Source organism: Somniosus microcephalus, chromosome 1, assembly GCF_052327205.1.
Source record: "Somniosus microcephalus isolate GS21.2 chromosome 1, FLI_Smic_1.0, whole genome shotgun sequence".
In the NCBI taxonomy this organism is placed as follows: Eukaryota; Metazoa; Chordata; class Chondrichthyes; order Squaliformes; family Somniosidae; genus Somniosus; species Somniosus microcephalus.
In genome coordinates this window covers 462,120,094-462,140,392 of record NC_140987.1, presented here as the reverse complement: position 1 = coordinate 462,140,392, position 20,299 = coordinate 462,120,094, and the positions used below count along the sequence as shown (strand labels likewise).

Here is a 20,299-nt window from a genome sequence, read left to right as displayed (position 1 = left end):
GTCAAGTCTGGAGGTAACAAAGGCCTGGATGAGGGTTTCAGATGATCAGCTGACGACCCCCTATCCAAGATAAACCTCAAGAGTTGCTTACAGATCTGCAAAACTAAAATTTTTCTTACTTCCTGTTTTCTGGTGGAATCGAGGGGCTGAATGGCCTACTCCTGTTCCTATGTTATGAAATATATCTAAGCATGGTGGAGGTGTGCAGGCTGCTCCACATCATTGCCTTGTAAAAACAGTTTATTCAGTTCTGGTCAGCAACACCCCAGCATGAGCATCAATCCCTGGGTGGCTGCAGTGAAGAGTCAGGAAGAAAGCTGGGCTGTTCAGCCTTCGAACAAGATGGAGAGGATACCGCAAAACTGTACAGGAACAGTAAATCCAGAACATGACTTCAAACTAAACCAAGACTTCAAACTAGCTCTTCACCCCTCCCCGAATCCTCTCCCCACTCCCACCCCATCCTTCGCCCAGCCGTCGCTCCGCCCCCTCCCCCCGGCCCTCGCTCCGCCCCCTCCCCCCGGCCCTCGCTCCGCCCCCCCCCCGGCCCTCGCTCCGCCCCCTCCCCCCGGCCCTCGCTCCGCCCCTCCCCTCGCTCCGCCCCCTCCCCCCGGCCCTCGCTCCGCCCCCTCCCCCCGGCCCTCGCTCCGCCCCCTCCCCCCGGCCCTCGCTCCGCCCCCTCCCCCCTGGCCCTCGCTCCGCCCCCTCCCCCCAGCCCTCGCTCCGCCCCCTCCCCCCAGCCCTCACTCTGCACCCTTCCCCCAGCCTTCGCTCCTCCTCGCACCCTTTCCCAGCTTATGCCTTTTCGTCTTCTGCCTCTGGACTCCAACGTATTGCCCACTCCACCAGTGTCAGACCCTTCAGCCATCTCAGCTCCACTCTATCTCCCTGTTGCTACTTCTCTCCCACCCTCCAAGCTTCCTCAAAGCCCACCTCACTGACCATAACACTATTACTACTCATGGTCAGTGCCTCCTCTATTGCACTTTGAGAAGTTTACTATGTTGATGGCATTATGTAAATACAAGTTATTGTAGTGGAGGCAAAAGCCCTGGAATCAGTTAACAGATGGATGCTGTGATGGGGAAAATGTGGGTTCCATAGAAACACATAAGATAGGAGCAGGAGTAGGCCATTCGGCCCCTCGAGCCTGCTCCGCCATTTAATGCGATCATGGCTGATCATCCAAACTCAGTACCCTGTCCCTGCTTTCTCCCCATATCCCTTGATCCCTTTAGCCTTAAGAAATATATCCAACTCCTTCTTGAATATATTTAATGAATTGGCCTCTACTGCCTTCTGTGGTAGAGAATTCCACAGGTTCACCACTCTCTGGCTGAAGAAATTTCTCCTCATCTCTGTCCTAAATGGCTTACCCCTTATCCTTAGACTGTGACCCCTGGTTCTGGACTCCCCCGCCATCGGGAACATCCTTCCTGCATCTAGTCTGTCTAGTCCTGTTAGAATTTTATAAGTTTCAATGAGATCCCCTCTCATTCTTCTAAACTCCAGCGAGTATAAGCCCAATTGACCCAATCTCTCCTCATACGTCATTCCTGCCATCCCAGGTATCAGTCTGGTGAATCTTCGCTGCACTCCCTCCATGGCAAGAACATCCTTCCTCAGATAAGGCGACCAAAACTGCACACAATACTCAAGGTGTGGCCTCACCAAGGCCCTGTACAACTGCAGCAAGCCAACCTTGTTCCTGTACTCGAACCCTTTCGCTACAAAGGCCAACGTACCATTTGCCTTCTTAACCGCCTGCTGCACCTGCATGCTTACCTTCAGCGATTGGTGCACAAGGACACCCAGGTCTCGTTGCACTTCCCCTTCTCCCAATCTATTGCCATTCAGATAATAATCTGCCTTCCTGTTTTTGCCACCAAAGTGGATAACCTCGCATTTATCCACATTATACTGCATCTGCCACGCATCTGCCCAATCACCCAACCTGTCCAAATCATACTGGAGTTTCTCGGCATCCTCCTCACAGCACACACGCCCACCCAGCTTTGTGTTGTCTACAAACTTGGAGATATTACATCTAGTTCCCTCGTCTAGATCATTGCTAGTTCTTGCTGGATGATGTGCCAAGACGGGCTGAAAGGCCTTCCTTATCTGTATCTATCTTACAATCCTGCAAAACACTACAGTTGGCCACAGCTGACAGGTGGAATGCTCAAAGTGCAGTTCTAGATAAACGGCTGGGTTGATTCTGTGAGACTCAACACCTTGCATGGTAAGACAGGGGTATTTTTTGAGAAAGGGATTTAACCTCTAACCCCTCCCAACCTCCCCCGGGCTCCACCAGCACATGCGCCCGCTGTCTCACAGACTTCCGCTGCTTTTAACCTGCGCCAGGAGTCACACACTGAGATCATCACCAGACTCCCTCGAACCATTCCTAAATATAAACTGCTACATTAAAGAAGGCCCATGAAAGTGAATATCAGAAAGTGGTGGCGAATGCCGGGAATGGGAAGCTTGACCTTTCTTTTTCAAAATTGAAAATTTGAAAGCATCCAATATCCACCGTTTAAACTGGAGCTGCCACTTACCCATCTCCTTTTCCCTTTCCTCTCGTCGCTGCTTGGCTAGTCTCTGTCTCTCAACAGTCCTTAAAGTGGAGCCATCTATTACTGTTCAAGGGAAGTCACATTGTGTTAGTGAACAGAAATAATAAGCTGTTCAATTAAAATTTGATTTAGTACTGGGATTTCTGACAAAGCGACCTTTGTTTCGAGGGACAGACCCGCCCGTCATTCGAAACACCTGGCTTGTCATACCGAGGGCCAATGGATTTGAAACACGCAGCGCCGAGTGAAGTGAGATGCCCTGAAGCTCTGGTGAGACAAGTCATGACTGGGGGCGATAACAAATTGCACGTACATTATACATGGAGTTGGGCTGCGGGTATGACCTCGAGTCACAGCCGAGGTGCTTGTGCTTAGCAAGAATCAATCTGATCAACAGTGCAATATTCGCTGACTGCCAGCTTTGCCCAGGCTCTGCCACTCAGCTCCCAGTGAATCCCTCCATCCCAGCAACTGTAGCACCAGGACTTTTGAGCCTGTTTGGGAGGGAGGAGAGAGAGAGACACAGAGAAAGAGAGACAGAGACACTGAGAGAAAGAGAAACAGAATACAAAGACACAGATACTAACAGTGAGATCGGGTCGACGCACCCGAGCTCTAAAGCGTGAAACAGGAACCCATCTTTCCTCTTTCACAGGTGCTGACTGCGTGTCTCCAGCATTTTCTGTTTCCATTTTAGGTTCTTTATCTTTTTGTCTCTAAGCTTGTTATCTGGAAAAATGTTAACCTCGGTGGGAATGATGGTAAATTTAAGTGGAACTTTGACAGGTAAAAAGTCCAATTAAAAGATGAGAGCTGATTATGGAGCTGGACAATCCCCTGCCAATAAATGAGTATTAATATGTCATGTCTGCAATATACTTCCGTTAAAAGTTAACATTTTGCAATATTTCAATGGCACATTTTCTGCTAAAGTTCAGTGTGTGGCTCTTTATACATTGACAAGTTTTAACAGTCTTATTTGCAAATTAAAATTGCACGGCAAGTTTTAGAACACAAGTCGATACTTTAAATTTCAAACCCACTTTTCCTTCGATAAACAATTGTACAATACACAAGCTAAGTGAATTGTTAGCTACCAAAAATAAGATCCAACAGCAGATGAATGTGGGCCATTGGGGGCAGAGGAAAGGGTAAAAATATTGAGCCAAAACACTGGAATTTTCCTCCCACAACCAAACACTTAGTTACACAGAATGTACAGCACGGAAACAGGCCATTCGGCCCAACTGGTCCGTGCCAGTGTTTATGCTTCACACGAGCCTCCTGCCACCTTACTTCATCTCACCCCATCAACATATCTTGGGAGTCACTATTAGCAATGTTGTTACCAACTCTCATCTCCATAGGAACTTACAGTACAAGAGGTGGCCATTCGGCCATCATGTCAGTGCTGGCTCTCCGCTAGAGTAATCCAAGCTAATCCCACTGCCCAGGTCTCGCTCCATAGCCCTATATCTTCCTCTGCTTCAAATGTTTATCCAATTTTCCTGTGAGATGCAATGGTCTTTGCTTCCATTTCCTGTGGCAAAACATTACATGCTCCCAAAATCCTTGTGTAAAACTATTTCTGCTAACCTCACTCTCGGTGATAATTTTAAATGGATGATCCCTCACCACTGACTCCCCAACCAGATCAAATGGTTCATTTTGTACAACTCTTATCAAAAACCTTTATAATTTTAAAAACCTTGATTAAATCTCCTCTTAACCTTCGGTTCAAACGGAAATAGTCTCATTTATCTCAATTCTCTCCTCATAACTAGAGTTTCACATCCCTGGCATCATAGAAACATAGAACATGGGAGTAGGCCATTTGGCCCCTCGAGCCTGCTCCGCCATTCAATGCGATCATGGCTGATCATCCAAACTCAGTACCCTGTCCCTGCTTTTTCCCCATATCCCTTGATCCCTTTAGCCTTAAGAAATATATCCAACTCCTGGTGAAGATACGTATTTTTCACTCAATATCTGAAAATATATAAGAGAATGCAGCAAAATGGGGGTAGTGCCATTTGAAGAGCTGACACCAGCCATGTCCCCAAGTCTTCCCACATCGCAACTATACAAGGAGCACTGGCTGGTGCCCTGACCCCATTCGTCCAATTCCCAGCGACAGGCAGCTTCATACTGCCGATACACTGCACTATTCACTGAAACGTGCAAGTTGTGAAATGCACAGGGTTTGTGTAACTGCATCAATCTCAGCTCCTTAATCAGATGGATTCAGGAAAAAAAACAGCACACCAAGTCATAGAAAATACAGCACACAAGGAGCCCACCCAATCCATCCTTCCTGTGCCAGCTCTCAAACAGCTCTTCACTTCGTCCCATTCTCCTCCCCTTTCCCATAAGCTTTCAAGTTTTTCTTTTTCAAATATTTTCCCACTTACGTGCTCAAGGCAGGGAATTAACAAGCTGCAAATGTGGGTGGCGGGGAGGTTTAGAAGACTGACATCAACTGTCGACATTCTGATTCAGAACATCGGGTATTGGTTATCTAAATAATTAGCTGTCTTTTTCCTAGTGAAAAGTAGGATAGTGTGCTGGGTGTTACATGGCAACTTAGACAGGGGTCTTGGAGGCGGAGCAGAGTGCTTTTAAATTGTTTTAAACGCACAATTTTTCTAAACATCTAGCGGTTTACAGTGCGTCACACCAAGTTGTTCGCAAGCTCTGGACGGACTTCCCACGGATTGTACATTGTCATGCGGGTTGGGATTGCCGATAACTTTAGGGGCCCTGACTGTCAGACCTCAGCAGGGCTCCAGGTACCTGGTTTGGTTGGTGCCTTTGCAACTATTGGCGGCGAGTCAGCAGAGACATTGCTATTTACACTTTGGCTTCTTCTTTCATCAGCTTGTGCTTGGGCCGCAGCAACTGCGAGGAAGAAAGAAAAAAAATCAATCCACACAGAATCACAGCGCAGGAGGCCATTCGGCCCATCGTGCCTGTACCGAGCTCTCCAATTAGTCCCACTCCCCCCTGCTCTTTCCCCACAGCCCTGCAAATTTCTCCTTTTCAAGTATTTCTCCAATTCCCTTTTGAAAGTTACTATTGAATCTGCTCCCACCGCCCTTTCAGGCAGCGCATTCCAGATCACAACAACTCGCTGCGAAAAACATTCTCCTCATCTCCCCTCTGGTTCTTTTACCAATCACCTTCACTCTGTGTCCTCTGGTTACTGACCATCCCGCCACTGGAAACAGTTTCTCCCTGTGTGATTTTGAACACCTCTATTAAAGCTCCCCTTAACCTTCTCTGCTCACATCCCATAAACGAATTTTAAAAAACACACGTAGGAGAGAGCGGGCAAGACTTGCGCAAGTACATCTCTCAAGAGTGAGGCATACTATACTATACTGGTGGGGATGGAGCGCCCCATAGCTCAGAAATGTGCTTCCTCTATTAAGCTTCCGCCGCCATCAATCTAATGGAAAGGATTATTGCTGAATGAAAGCCCTCTAGTTGGGTCTTGCAGAAGGTGCTGAATCCCGACAACTCTTACTGGATTCCCAGTTACAGTTCCATTGGCTTCAAGACGGGCGAGTTAGTTTCCTTCTGCTGGGGGTAAACTGATCCTGGAGTGGGACTTGAACACACAACCTTCTGAATCAGAGACCAGAGAGCGAGCAACTGAGCCAAGCTACACCCAGTACATTAAATGAACGACATGCATTTTTAAAAGGACACAGCAAGTACAAGCTCCCAGTGATTCACCCTGGGCCTCCAGCTGAAATTATATACAAGCTGCACCATCTTCCTTAAATTGATAAATTAAACCTTTTGGACCAGGGAGAACTACAAGTTATGTTTCACAAGGATGCAGACACAAAGGTCTTGCTGTTTCAGAAATAGGACCAAGCACATTTAGTTGTTATAACAGAATTTAATTTGATTCGGTTTACTCAGAAATAGATCACGATGTCATTTGCAACTAATGAATAAAGCAGTCAATGTAACTCGGGTCCCTGGGCTAGACTGGGGTCACTGCACTGTTGGGGAAAGCTGCAAGCAAATCCATTCAAAGTGCCAGTAATGCCCGTCGCATGGATTACAGTGTGAATTGTACAGAACACATCAAGTAACAGGGTCCGCAGGCAGGACATGATTTAATTTGTAACCATGCCCAATACAATCAATCTTTAATAGCTTTCCATGGCCAAGTATTTTGCAGCTTATAATGAGAAGTAAGCTACACCCATTGGGATTTATACAGAATGAACAGCAGCAATTTTTTTTTAAATTTGTTTATGGGATGTGGGCGTTGCTGGCAATGCCCAGCATTTATTGCCCATCCCTAGTTGCCCTCGAGAAGGTGGTGGTGAGCCGCCTTCTTGAACCGCTGCAGTCCGTGTGGTGAAGGTGCTCCCACAGTGCTGTTAGGTATTAAAGGGATCAGGGGATATGGGGAGAAGGCAGGGACAGGGTACTGAGTTTGGATGATCAGCCATGATCTCATTAAATGGCGGAGCAGGCTCGAGGGGCCGAATGGCCTACTCCTGCTCCTATCTTCTATGTTTCTATGTTCCAGGATTTTGACCCAGCGACGATGAAGGATTGGCGATATACTTCCATGTCAGGATGGTGTGTGACTTGGAGGGGAACTTGCAGGTGATGGTGATCCCATGCGCCTGCTGCCCTTTGTCCTTCTAGGTGGAAGAGGTCGCGGGTTTGGGAGGTGCTGCCGAAGAAGCCTTGGCGAGTTGCTGCAGTGCATCTTGTAGATGGTACACACTGCAGCCACGGTGCGCCGGTGGTGGAGTGAATGTTTAAGGTGGTGGATCGGGTGCCAATCAAGCGGGCTTCTTTGTCCTGGATGGTGTCGAGTTTAGGTAAGTGGAGAGTATTCCCTCACACTCCTTACTCGTGCCTTGTAGATGGTGGAGAGGTTTTGGGGAGTCAGGAGGTGAGACACTCGCCGCAGAATACCCAGCCTCTGACCTGCTCTTGTTGCCACAGTATTTATGTGGCTGGTCCAGTTAAGTTTCTGGTGAACGTCGTCCAGGTCTTGTTGCATGCGGGCATGGACTGCTTCATTATCTGAGGAGTTGTGAATGGCGCTGAACACTGTGCAGTCATCAGCGAACATCCCCATTTCTGACCTTATGTTGTAGGGAAAGTCATTGATGAAGCAGCTGAAGATGGTTGGGCCTAGGACACTGCCCCGAAGAGCTCCTGCAGCGACATCCTGGGGCTGTGATGATTGACCTTCAGCCACCACCACCATCTTCCTTTGTGCTGGGTTTAACTCCAGCCAGTGGAGCGTTTTCTCCCCGATTTATGGGGACGGAAAGCAAGACAGTGGGGAAAGGGAAGAAGAAAAGCAGAAAGACGGCACGGTAGGAATATTTGGAATGTGTGGAAGCCATTCAGCCCCTCGAGCCTGTTTCACCATTCAATCCGATCATTGCTGATCGGTATTTCGACTCCATCTCCCTGCCTTCGCTCCAGATCCCTCGATACCCTTACCCAACAAAAATCCGTCGATCCGTCATGAAAGCTCCAATTGACCCCAGCACCCACAGCCTCAGGTGATGTGGGGGCTGGGGAGGAGACAGAGTTCCAGATTTCCGCTAACCTTTGTGTGAAGTAGTGCTTCCTGCCTTCACTCCTGAACAGCCGGGCTCTAATCCTACGATTGTGCTCCCTCGGTCTCGCTTCCCCCACCAGAGGAAACAGTTTCTCAGGATTTACCCCATCAAATCCTTTCAACATTTTAAACACCTCGGTTCGATCACCCCTCAATGTCCTGCACCTTCAATAGTGCACCACTCCCTCAGTACGGTGTCAGTCTGGGTTATGTACTGAACTCCCAGAGTGAGGTTTGAACCCATGACTTTCTGACTCAGATGGAAGCCCGACCATGAGCCAAGCCGACACTTGGCTGCAATAACTTGATACATCAGCAGAACATACACGGAAGCCAGAAGCAAGGAACACTTCCTCTCATTAGAAGCAAAAGTCCCTTGTTGAGATAATGAACTGATTAAATATGATGCACCATAAAATTCAGTCAGTTTTTCTGTTGCTGTATAATAATTGCACATGGAATTTAAACACTTGCCGTCGCAATATTTTACAATCTAACTCCCCTTCGAAAAGCAAAGCAGCCATTTTAATAATTTCTTTTGAACAGGGGAGAGAATTTCAAAAACTTTTCCACCAAACATTTCCTACATACAACAGTGACTGCACTTCATTGGCTGTAAAGCGCTTTGGGACATCCTGAAATCGTGAAAGGTGCTTTAGAAATGCAAGTCTTTCTTTTTTAAACCTACTACTCGGCCCCAAGATCCTTTTTCTCGTTGTCTCCCTATTTAATAAGTGCTGAAAATTCTATTCCACCATCATCTAGAGAAACACTAAAGCTTTAACAGCTGAAACACGCAGAACAAATGGACACAAGTAAACACACCAAGTGGGAAAGGGAAATCAGGCAACAGAGAAAGCCTTTCACATTTGCCTCAAACAGGAACCTATTAAAGCACACAAACAAATCAGTGATAAACAGGAATTAAATACAGCACTATTACATAAAGCACAGAGAATGTTCCCGAAAAAAAAAACATGCACAAAGCAAGGTCCTCATCTTAACCATGCTGTTAAAGGAGAAACCAAGAGAGAGAAGATTGAAAAAACAGCAACTCGCCCTATTCTAGTGTCACATGCCTAGTTTAAGATGTAACTGGTATAAATAGCATTGGTGCTTCAGGGGTAGAATTCTCGCCTGCCATGCGAGAGACCCGGGTTTGATTCCCGGCCAATGCAGAGCTAAACTACTTCAGTAACCATTTCTAGGCCGATGTAGCAGAGCCTGGTCTCCAATCGTCTTGGATCCCTTGCCATTGGACCAGGACCTTGCTCTGTCAAGCTGGTGTGCAACGGCCACCCCACGTTCAAAGAATTCACGCACAGGCATCTTCCACCCTTTAAAATGAAGTTCGGGACCTGGAACGTCAGGACTCTTCAGTCACTTGAGAACTCATTTTTAGTGTGGAAGCAAGTCATTCTCGGTTCCGAGGGACTGCCGAAGAAGAAAATGGAGTCCAGCAGCGGGAGCAGACTTGCTGTCCGGTTATTCAGGGAGCAGTGCTTGCAACTGGTTTCTTTTACTTATCAACAACTTGTATTTATATAGCGCCTTTAACGCAGTAAAACATCCCAAGACGCTGCACAGGAGAATTGTAAGACAAAACATTTGACACCGAGCCACAGAAGGATAAAATTAGGGCAGGTCAAAGAAGTAGGTTTTAAGGAGCGTCTTAGAGGAGAGAGAGGTAGCGAGGTGGAGAGGTTTAGGCAGGGAATTCCAGAGCTTAGGGCCAGCTAAATAAATTCATTAAGAAAAGCTGTATCGACAGGACTGTATTAACCTTTACTTTGAAAGTTTTTGCTGCATGTGAAATGGTAATATACCCTCATTTATTGAGGCTGCCATTTTACTGAATAGTTTGAAGATTTCTAATTAGCTGGGTCAGTCTCCCTCCACAGTGACCGAGTCAGATACAGTGACAGAGCACACCAGTCACACATGCTCATCCAGCATGCAGAGTGCGAGTAAGGGGAGGTCGGACTCCACATTAGAAATGCCATGTATGCAGAGAGATCAATCTGTTCACTCCAGTGCAGCGCTGCAACTAAACTGAAATGTACGCTTTAAAAAGGCAGGAAGGAAGGAATCCAGCAGCATTCTCCATGGAAACTGTTTGTATCAAATTAATAATTCTTTAAAAGGCGATGCCCCTGAACTAGTACTGCACAGTGACTAATGATGCGTAATGAATGGTGAAATGTTGATTAAACTTCTTTAGCAACACAGCGTCCCTTACAATGGTTTCTGTCTGCAATGTGTATTTATATAGTGCCTTTAACACAGTAAGACATCCCAAGGCACTTCACAGGAGCTTAGGCCTCAGCGACTCAATCTCAGTTTGAAAATTTTCAACTGATCCCCCAGCCTTAATAGCTTTCTGGGGGAGAGCGTGCCAGATTTCCACCACCCTTTGTGTGAAGAAGTGCTTCCTGACATCACCCCTGAACGGTCTGGCTCTAATTTGAAGGTTCTGCCCCCTTGTTCTGGACTCCCCCCACCAGAGGAAATAGTTTCTCTTGATCGACCCGATCAACTCCTTTAATCATCTTCAACACCTCGATTAGATCACCCCTTAATCTTCTAAACTCGAGGGAACACAAGCCCAGTCTGTGCAAACTGTCCGTATAATTTAACCCTTTCAGCCCCGGTATCATTCTGGTGAATCTGGGCTGCTCCCCGTCCAAGGCCGAGATATCCTTCCAGAGGGGCGGGGCCCGGAACTGAACGCAGTGTCCAGAGGGGCGGGGCCCGGAACTGAACGCAGTGTCCAGAGGGGCGGGGCCCGGAACTGAACGCAGTGTCCAGAGGGGCGGGGCCCGGAACTGAACGCAGTGTCCAGAGGGGCGGGGCCCGGAACTGAACGCAGTGTCCAGAGGGGCGGGGCTCGGAACCGAACGCAGTGTCCAGAGGGGCGGGGCCCGGAACCGAACGCAGTGTCCAGAGGGGCGGGGCCCGGAACCGAACGCAGTGTCCAGAGGGGCGGGGCCCAGAACCGAGCGCAGTGTCCAGAGGGGCGGGGCCCAGAACCGAACGCAGTGTCCAGAGGGGCGGGGCCCAGAACCGAACGCAGTGTCCAGAGGGGCGGGGCCCGGAACCGAACGCAGTGTCCAGAGGGGCGGGGCCCGGAACCGAACGCAGTGTCCAGAGGGGCGGGGCCCGGAACCGAACGCAGTGTCCAGAGGGGCGGGGCCCGGAACCGAACGCAGTGTCCAGAGGGGCGGGGCCCGGAACTGAACGCAGTGTCCAGAGGGGCGGGGCCCAGAACTGAACGCAGTGTCCAGAGGGGGTCTGACCAGAGCTCGGTACAGCTGTAGCAAAACTTCCTCCCTTTGTATTCCAGCCCTCTCGAGATAAAGGCCAACATTCCATTCGACTTTTTCATTTTTTTCCCGACCTGTCCACTAGCCTTTAGCAATTTCTGTACGTGGACCCCTAAATCTCTCCGCGCCACCACAGTTCCCAGCTTCTCACCATTTCGAAAATGAATAAATCAAGTACTGGAAAAATCTCAACTCGCTCTTCCCTGAACCCTTTTCAACATTAATGCCTTTTGTTAAGGTGTCCATAGCTGTCCACATTAATATCGGCCCATATTTAATGTGTAGCAGAATGCTGTCGAGCTGCGATGGATTCACGTCTGGTCACACTGTTTACAAAGACCACGCACTGAGCGGCCCATTCCCTCTCCCCAAATTAGCAGCTCCTGCAACCCTTCAATCAATTTTTGGAGTTCTCTCTGAAGGATGCAAGAGCAGATCCTTATTCAAAGCATTTCAGAGCCCAATAAGGAGGAAATGATGAAACATTTGTGTGGCTATTTTTTTTTTTTTTTTTTAATATAGAGGCGACAGGAAGTAATCTCATGAACTGCGTTCCCAAAGTATTAACTATTAGCATTTTCTCCCAATTCTGAGAATTGCTGGATTTCTAATTAACTTCACTAAAGGATATTGTGGCCGATTAATGGCTATAGGTCTGTAAAATACACAGCGGGGAACGGGATCAGAGCAGAGGGAGAGGAAGAGGAACACAGTCCCTTCCAATGCCAAATCTGCAGGCGATTACCGTCCAACCAGAACTCCTGAAATGTCCTCCTGCTCCCTCAGCCGAAAGTTCCCTTCTGCCGCTCTCAAAGGGCCCTGATGGCATCTGTCCCATTACCCATGCATCTACCCCGATTCCCCTTCTCCTCACAACCACGGCACAGGCCCCCTAGCTACAGCTATACAAAGCCCTGGTTAGACCACATCTGAAGCACTGTGCACAGTTCTGGGCACCACACCTTAGGAAGGATATACTGGCCTTGTGCTCAAGGTGGGTCTGACCAGAACTGGACACTGGGCTCAAGGTGGGTCTGACCAGAACTGGACACAGTGCTCAAGGTGGGTCTGACCAGAACTGGACACAGTGCTCAAGGTGGGTCTGACCAGAACTGGACACAGGGCTCAAGGTGGGACTGACCAGAACTGGACACAGTGCTCAAGGTGGGTCTGACCAGAACTGGACACAGTGCTCAAGGTGGGTCTGACCAGAACTGGACACAGGGCTCAAGGTGGGTCTGACCAGAACTGGACACAGGGCTCAAGGTGGGTCTGACCAGAACTGGACACAGGGCTCAAGGTGGGTCTGACCAGAACTGGACACAGGGCTCAAGGTGGGTCTGACCAGAACTGGACACAGGGCTCAAGGTGGGTCTGACCAGGACTGGACACAGGGCTCAAGGTGGGTCTGACCAGAACTGGACACAGGGCTCAAGGTGGGTCTGACCAGAACTGGACACAGGGCTCAAGGTGGGTCTGACCAGAACTGGACACAGGGCTCGAGGTGCGGTCTGAGCAGAGTCCGGTAGTTGTATCACAACTTCCTCTAACCTGTATTCCACTGTCCTGGCTATACGGGTCAACATTCTATCGGCTTTGCTGACTGCTGCTCTGCATTGGTTGGACATGTTGAGCATCGAGTCTAGCAAATCTCCAGGGTCTCTGTTGACATCACCCATAGCTAATTCAACACCATTCATGAAGGACAGGTGATGCTAATTTTTCCTTACATTACATTAGTCTGTGTTAAATTTCATCTGCCAGTGTTGTACCCTCTTACTTACTTTGTCCAACTTATTCTGTAATTTTGAGCTGTGAACTTCTGTTTCCACTGGTATTATCTGCAAATTTGCATGGAGTTTGACTCCAAACCATTGATGTAGACAGAAACAATAGTGGTTCCAACACTGACCCGTGTCTGGCACACCCCACTGAATACTTCCTCCACACCCAACCGCAACATAACTCTGATGAGAGCTAGCATAACAAGGGAGCGGGCAAAGCAGCAAATCGGAGAGAAACTCTGGAGGTGATAGAGAGACAGATATAAACTTACACATTCCCACCGTCTGTGCTAGGAGGCCCTGGCATTTTTCATCTGTGAGCACGGTCATGGAAGATTACTAGTTATTAAAATAAAATTAATCTGTTACATCTGGCTGAAGGCAATAGTTAAAACAGGCAGTGGTTTTCTACAGAATATTTACTTTGAACTGAATTTCCCATTCAGGGCAAGAAAACATTTGCATATGCAAAGACTGAGGAGAGGACATATAAACTAAAGGGTACAATCCTAAAGGGGGTGCACGAACAGAGAGACCTGGGGGTATATGTGCATAAATCGTTGAAGAGGACAGGACAGGTTGAGAAAGCGCTTAAAAAATCATATGGGATCCTGGGCTTCATAAATAGATGTATAGAGTACAAAAGCAAGGAAGTTATGATTAGAAAACACTGGTTCAGCCCCAACTGGAGTATTGTGTCCAATTCTGGGCACCGCACTTTAGGAAGGATGTGAAGGCCTTAGAGAGGGTGCAGAGGAGATTTACAAGAATGGTTCCAGGAATGAGGGACTTCAGTTACGTGGATAGACTGGAGAAGCTGGGGTTGTTCTCCTTGGAGCAGAGAAGATTGAGAGGAGATTTGATAGAGGTGTTCAAAATCATGAGGGGTCTGGACAGAGTAGAGAGAGAGAAACTGTTCCCATTGGCGGAAGGGTCGAGAACCAGAGGACACAGATTTAAGGTGATTGACAGATGATCCAAAGGCGACATGAGGAAAAACTTTTTACGCAGCGAGTGGTTAAGATTTGGAATGCGCTGCCTGAAAGGGTGGTGGAGGCAGATTCAATCGTGGCTTTCAAAGAGGAATTGGATAAGTACCTGAAGGAAAAGATATTGCAGGGCCACGGGGTAAGGGCGGGGGAGTGGGACTAGCTGAAGTGCTCTTGCACAGAGCCAGCACGGGTTCGATGGGCCGAATGGCCTTGTTCCATGCTGTAACCATTCTATGATTCTAACAGCAATTTGCTTTCTACCAAACCTACAGGCCAGGTGAAATAAAAATTTAAACTGCTGCTGCTCTTCGACACATGGAGAAATTTAAAAAGATTGATTTCATTTCTACAGCGCCTTTCACGACCTCAGGACGTCCCAAAGCACTTACAGCCAGAAGTCGTTTTTTTAAAGTATATGCACTGTTGGAATGTGGGAAATGTGACAGCCAATTTGCGCACAGCAAGCTCCCACAAACAGCAATGTGATAACGAACAGATAATTTTTTTTTTTTTTTTTTTTTTTTTATAAAAGAGATGTTGGTTGAGGGATAAATATTGGCCATGGGATCTTTTACATCCACCTGAGAGAGCAGACGGGGACTCGGTTTAACGTCTCATCTGAAAGACGGCACCTACGACAGCGCAGCGCTCCCTCAGTACTGCCCCTCCGACAGTGCGGCGCTCCCTCAGTACTGCCCCTCCGACAGTGCGGCGCTCCCTCAGTACTGCCCCTCCGACAGTGCGGCGCTCCCTCAGTACTGCCCCTCCGACAGTGCGGCGCTCCCTCAGTACTGCCCCTCCGACAGTGCGGCGCTCCCTCAGTACTGCCCCTCCGACAGTGCGGCGCTCCCTCAGTACTGCCCCTCCGACAGTGCGGCGCTCCCTCAGTACTGCCCCTCCGACAGTGCAGCGCTCCCTCAGTACTGCCCCTCCGACAGTGCGGCGCTCCCTCAGTACTGCCCCTCCGACAGTGCGGCGCTCCCTCAGTACTGCCCCTCCGACAGTGCGGCGCTCCCTCAGTACTGCCCCTCCGACAGTGCGGCGCTCCCTCAGTACTGCCCCTCCGACAGTGCGGCGCTCCCTCAGTACTGCCCCTCCGACAGTGCGGCGCTCCCTCAGTACTGCCCCTCCGACAGTGCGGCGCTCCCTCAGTACTGCCCCTCCGACAGTGCAGCGCTCCCTCAGTACTGCCCCTCCGACAGTGCAGCGCTCCCTCAGTACTGCCCCTCCGACAGTGCAGCGCTCCCTCAGTACTGCCCCTCCGACAGTGCGGCGCTCCCTCAGTACTGCCCCTCCGACAGTGCGGCGCTCCCTCAGTACTGCCCCTCCGACAGTGCGGTGCTCCCTCAGTACTGCCCCTCCGACAGTGCAGCGCTCCCTCAGTACTGCCCCTCCGACAGTGCGGCGCTCCCTCAGTACTGCACTTAAGTGTCAGCCTAGATTTTTGTGTTCAAGTCTCTGGAGTGGGACTTGAACCCACAGCCTTCTGACTCAGAGGCGAGGGCGCCCCATTATTTCGTCCCCTTTGTACACCCACCCTCCAGTATCATGGAATGCAGCGGTGTTGGGATGGTCATGTCTAGTTGCTGTCTACTCCAGTTGAAAATCACTTCATTCAAGTTATCGCAATTCAAAATTTAAGCACTAAATTCCCACTTTTCTGTGTTTGTTGCTTAATTCAAATTATGAGATAATTCAATTTTTAAAGCAAACAGTTTTGAGCTATTAGTGGGCTGCTGCTGAAACCCTCATTCATGTATTGCCACATCCACACTCAGCTATTCCACACTCCTGGCTGGCCGCCAAGCCTGCACTCTCTGAGCTTCAGTTCATCCACAACGTTGGTGCCTGTATCCTATCCGCACCAAGTCCCGCTCACCCATCACCCGCGGCCTACACTGGCTTCCGCTCCCCCAAAGGGCCCTCCAATTTAAAATTCATATCCTGGTGTTTAAATCCCTTCATAACCTCATCCCTCCCCACCTCCAACTTCCTCCAGCCTTGCACATCCTCTCCCACAATCTCCGTCCCTCTGACTGGCGAGTCTTTTTATAACTGACCTACAGGCTAAAGCTGGATTGCTATTGATGAATAATAGAACTGCAATCCAATCCTGGGCTTCAGGTGACAGCAAACTCGGAGAACAAAGCTCAGCTGACAATTCTAGTTCAGAATTACTGCCTTAAATTCACAGATAGCCATTGAATATTCTTTACAAGTGTGTTTCATTTCTCCATTTCCTACTTTTCTTCAGTTCTTCCCATTTTCTTGTACGTCTGCATTTTTTCTTCATCTCTCTTCCACTTTCCCACTCGTCTATAAAACTGATCGCTGTATCTCTACAGAGGCAATGAGTCTCCTCCCTCCGTTAATCAGGTGCACTTTTCACCCCGTACATCCTCAAGTTGAACAAGTAAATGATCTACACATTATTAAAAAAAGTTAACCTAAATTACATTTTTGGAAATTGTTAGATTCATTCACGTTTTAACCAATAGCCGATCAATTGTGGTTCACTTTGAGCAGTTTAAAGATATTCAAACTATAAAAACTCAATTAAAAAGATCAGGAATCATAGACATCTATAGCAAGGAGTTTGCAACAGCAGGACTAGGCACCTTGGGGAAAGTTAGACGGTGCAACACTGCTTTCTAAACTCGAGCCAGTTTCTGAAGTACAAACTCTCTGGCTTGCCCTCTTTATAAAAAGACAAAACAAAACCTCTCTTCAGAATTGCTGATGTTTCCTTCAGAAAACGAACACAGCCCAAGGAATAACATGCTTAAACAAGTGTTAAGTATGCACCTTGTTCTGCTTTTTATACACTAATCTTTCAATGACAAGCAACCCAAGTAGCAAGCATCGTTTAGACCTAGACAGTTATACCGTTTACAAGCAGAAAACGATCACTATCTCAGAAATGGCACTTTTTGAAAAGTTATTTGGCCCTAGAACAAGGCTTTTTCACTTGGCTATTTCGAACCAATTTCATTAGTGAAAATCTAAATCTATAATCAGATCTCTACATGCATACTTCACAGAAGACAGTCGGTGTAGAGGCCACCACACTGACTGGATGCTCTGTGTCCTTGTATTTGTGCACACAGAACCTCTATTGTTTAATAACCCAGCACAATCAGGAATAGAGACCGTAAGCACCAGTATGAATGAAGCATCGGAATCCATTACTGGGATTTCTGATTGAGCCAGCAGTGGAGACCCACTGAGGAGGGGGGAGATGGGAGGTTTTACTCAACAGATGTGCGGTAGTTTGGGCAGGCTACACAACACAGGCTCAGCTTTAAGATAAAAACATCTTACTGCCAAAAGATTAACTCAACTCCTGGAAGGAGTTGTTAACAAATCCAAAACAAAATCCTTCTGTATGAAAAGCCTCTTTCAGCTGCTGCTGCGAGTTACTGACTCTCCTTTTCACAAGGCAACACATCAGCTGCAGGAAAGGGGAAGAATGAAAGAAAGAACACGGAATCCACGCTGACACTATTGCAGCTTCCAGTCTGTAAATTCATGAGCAATTCTCACATCATTTTACACAACCGATTTTTGGTCAGTTTTATGTACATCAAGGTTCCAGGTGTCACGGTCACAGAATGGAAGGGCACCCCACCTTTGGCAACTAGTGATCAATTCATCAAACTAGATAGGGAGGAGGGAGGCCAGTCAGGTTCATCTGAGCTCATCCATTCAGAAATATCCTCTAGTCCCTCCAACACGGAAGCCAATGGAGCTTTTTTTGAATGATTGCATTTATTTTGCCTTCACCAGCCTAGTCAGAATCTTCTGCCACGCGTGCGATCAGCTTCCAACATCAATCCTAAACTTAACTTTTACTAAAAAAGCAAAATACTGCGGATGCTGGAAATTTGAAAGAAAAAAAGAGAAAATGCTGGAAATGCTCAGCAGGTCAGGCAGCATCTGTGGAGAGAGAAACAGAGTTAACGTTTCAGGTCGGTGACCCTTCGTCAGAACTGGGAAAAGCTGGAGATGGAACAGGTTTTAAGCAGGTGTGGGGGCAGGGAAAGGGGGGAGGGGAGGAAAGAACAAAAGGGAAGGTCTGTGATCGGGTGGAGGGCAGGAGAGATTAAATGACCAAAGGGATGGTGCGAGGCAAAAGGAGATGGTAATGGGACAGGTAAAGAAACAAAAGGTGGGTCTAGAGGAGATGTAAATGGGAACAACAGAATCATCAACAGCTGCTGGCCGAAAAGAATGGGAGCAGAGATTATGATCTGAAATTGTTGAACTCGATGTTGAGTCCAGAAGGCTGTAAAGTGCCTAATCGAAAGGTGAGGTGCTGTCCAGGATATCTACCCCGAGGTGTGCCGGGGGAAGGCCCTGAGAATCATTAAAGACGCAAGCCACCCCAGCCACAACCTCTTCGCCCTGCTCCCGTCCGGTAAGAGATACCGAAGCATACGGTCTCGTACCAGCAGGTTTCGAAACAGCTTCTACCCCCAGGCCATAAGACTCATGAATGTATTATTTATTACTGCTGTTTTATTTATTAATATTGTATTTCTATTAGTATTTTTATCATTGTTATGCCATATTTATTCCAATGTTGGGAGGGCTCATAAAAATCAACATTTCATTGTGCAGTACACACGTCTGCTGCATATATGACATAAAATTGAATTGAATTGAATTGAATTGAACAGTGTCGGAGGCCAAGGACGGTGAGGTCAGAGTGGGAGTGGAGCAGAGAATTAAAATGACAGGCGACTGGAATCTCAGGGTCACCCTTGTGGATTGAACGGAGGTGTTCCGCAAAGCGGTCACCCAATCTGTGTTTGGTCTCCCCAATGTAGAGGAGACCGCATCGTGAGCAGTGAATACAGTATACTAGGTTGCAAGAAGTACAAGTAAATCGCTGTTTCACCCGGAAGGAGTGTTTGGGGCCCTGGACAGTGGGAAGCGGGGGGGTGGGGGAGGTAAAAGGGACTGTTATTAGTTTGGTCTGAAGTAGTGTCCCAGATCTACCTTTCTGTACTGTTCACTATCTGTTATTCCTTTCAGCTGCCATGTTTCAAAGCTAAATAGCCCAGTTTTCTCCAGTCTCTCCTCATAACTCAGGCTTCCTGATCAGTCTCTGAACTGCCTCACACGCAACGTGTGCCCCTGCTGCAAAGGTGCGATATTTCCACATCAGCTCTTACCCCTCGCCAAGGGCACTGATCAGTGCTAAATTATGGACAGCTTTGTTCTGAAGCCCTGTACAAGCTGGGCAGTAAGATTGAGACTATAAACATTTATTTTATGGAGAGCCCTTGCAGGCAAAGGCAGCCTCCATATCACTCTGGGCCAGGTTCAGACCCACGGCCCAATGAGAAGCTGTCACTATCACTCTGGGCCAGGTTCAGACCCACGGCCCAATGAGAAGTTGTCACTATCACTCTGGGCCAGGTTCAGACCCACGGCCCAATGAGAAGCTGTCACTATCACTCTGGGCCAGGTTCAGACCCACGGCCCAATGAGAAGCTGTCACACTATCACTCTGGGCCAGGTTCAGACCCACGGCCCAATGAGAAGCTGTCACTCTGGGCCAGGTTCAGACCCACGGCCCAATGAGAAGCTGTCACTCTGGGCCAGGTTCAGACCCACGGCCCAATGAGAAGCTGTCACTCTGGGCCAGGTTCAGACCCACGGCCCAATGAGAAGCTGTCACTCTGGGCCAGGTTCAGACCCACGGCCCAATGAGAAGCTGCCACTCTATCACTCTGGGCCAGGTTCAGACCCACGGCCCAATGAGAAGCTGCCACTCTACCACCCAGACCCAATTAACGGGGCAGTTGCTTTACCCAATATGATGAAAGGGACATCAAACGGAGGCTTCATTCACAACACCTGGTATCAAACTGGCCGTGAGAAATGTTGCATTAGAAAGTCAGCATGATTGTTTAACAAATGCTTTTCAATATTTTTGTGTAAGAGCCAACAGGCCAAATCACTCTGGTTTCACCAAATTATAGGTAGGATTGTGACAATTAGC

General features: G+C 48.2%; 1 protein-coding gene across 10 annotated transcripts in view; it reads right to left on the bottom strand.

Annotated features, from left to right (window-relative positions):
- Positions 1-20,299, bottom strand: part of map7d3 (MAP7 domain containing 3) — a 104,538-nt gene that overhangs the window by 62,169 nt on the left and 22,070 nt on the right. For 8 of the 10 annotated variants that reach the window (XM_086002310.1, XM_086002322.1, XM_086002346.1 and 5 more), the window contains exons 1-3: positions 13,570-13,642; positions 5,373-5,477; positions 2,562-2,642 (exon numbers count right to left, since the gene is read on the bottom strand). In XM_086002310.1, the coding sequence (XP_085858436.1) occupies positions 2,562-2,642; positions 5,373-5,477; positions 13,570-13,627 (244 nt within the window). In that variant the 5' untranslated portion in view covers positions 13,628-13,642. Of the gene's footprint in view, positions 1-2,561; positions 2,643-5,372; positions 5,478-13,569; positions 13,643-20,299 lie in introns of those variants that run through there. The other 2 variants (XM_086002313.1, XM_086002327.1) reach the window with 2 other exon arrangements.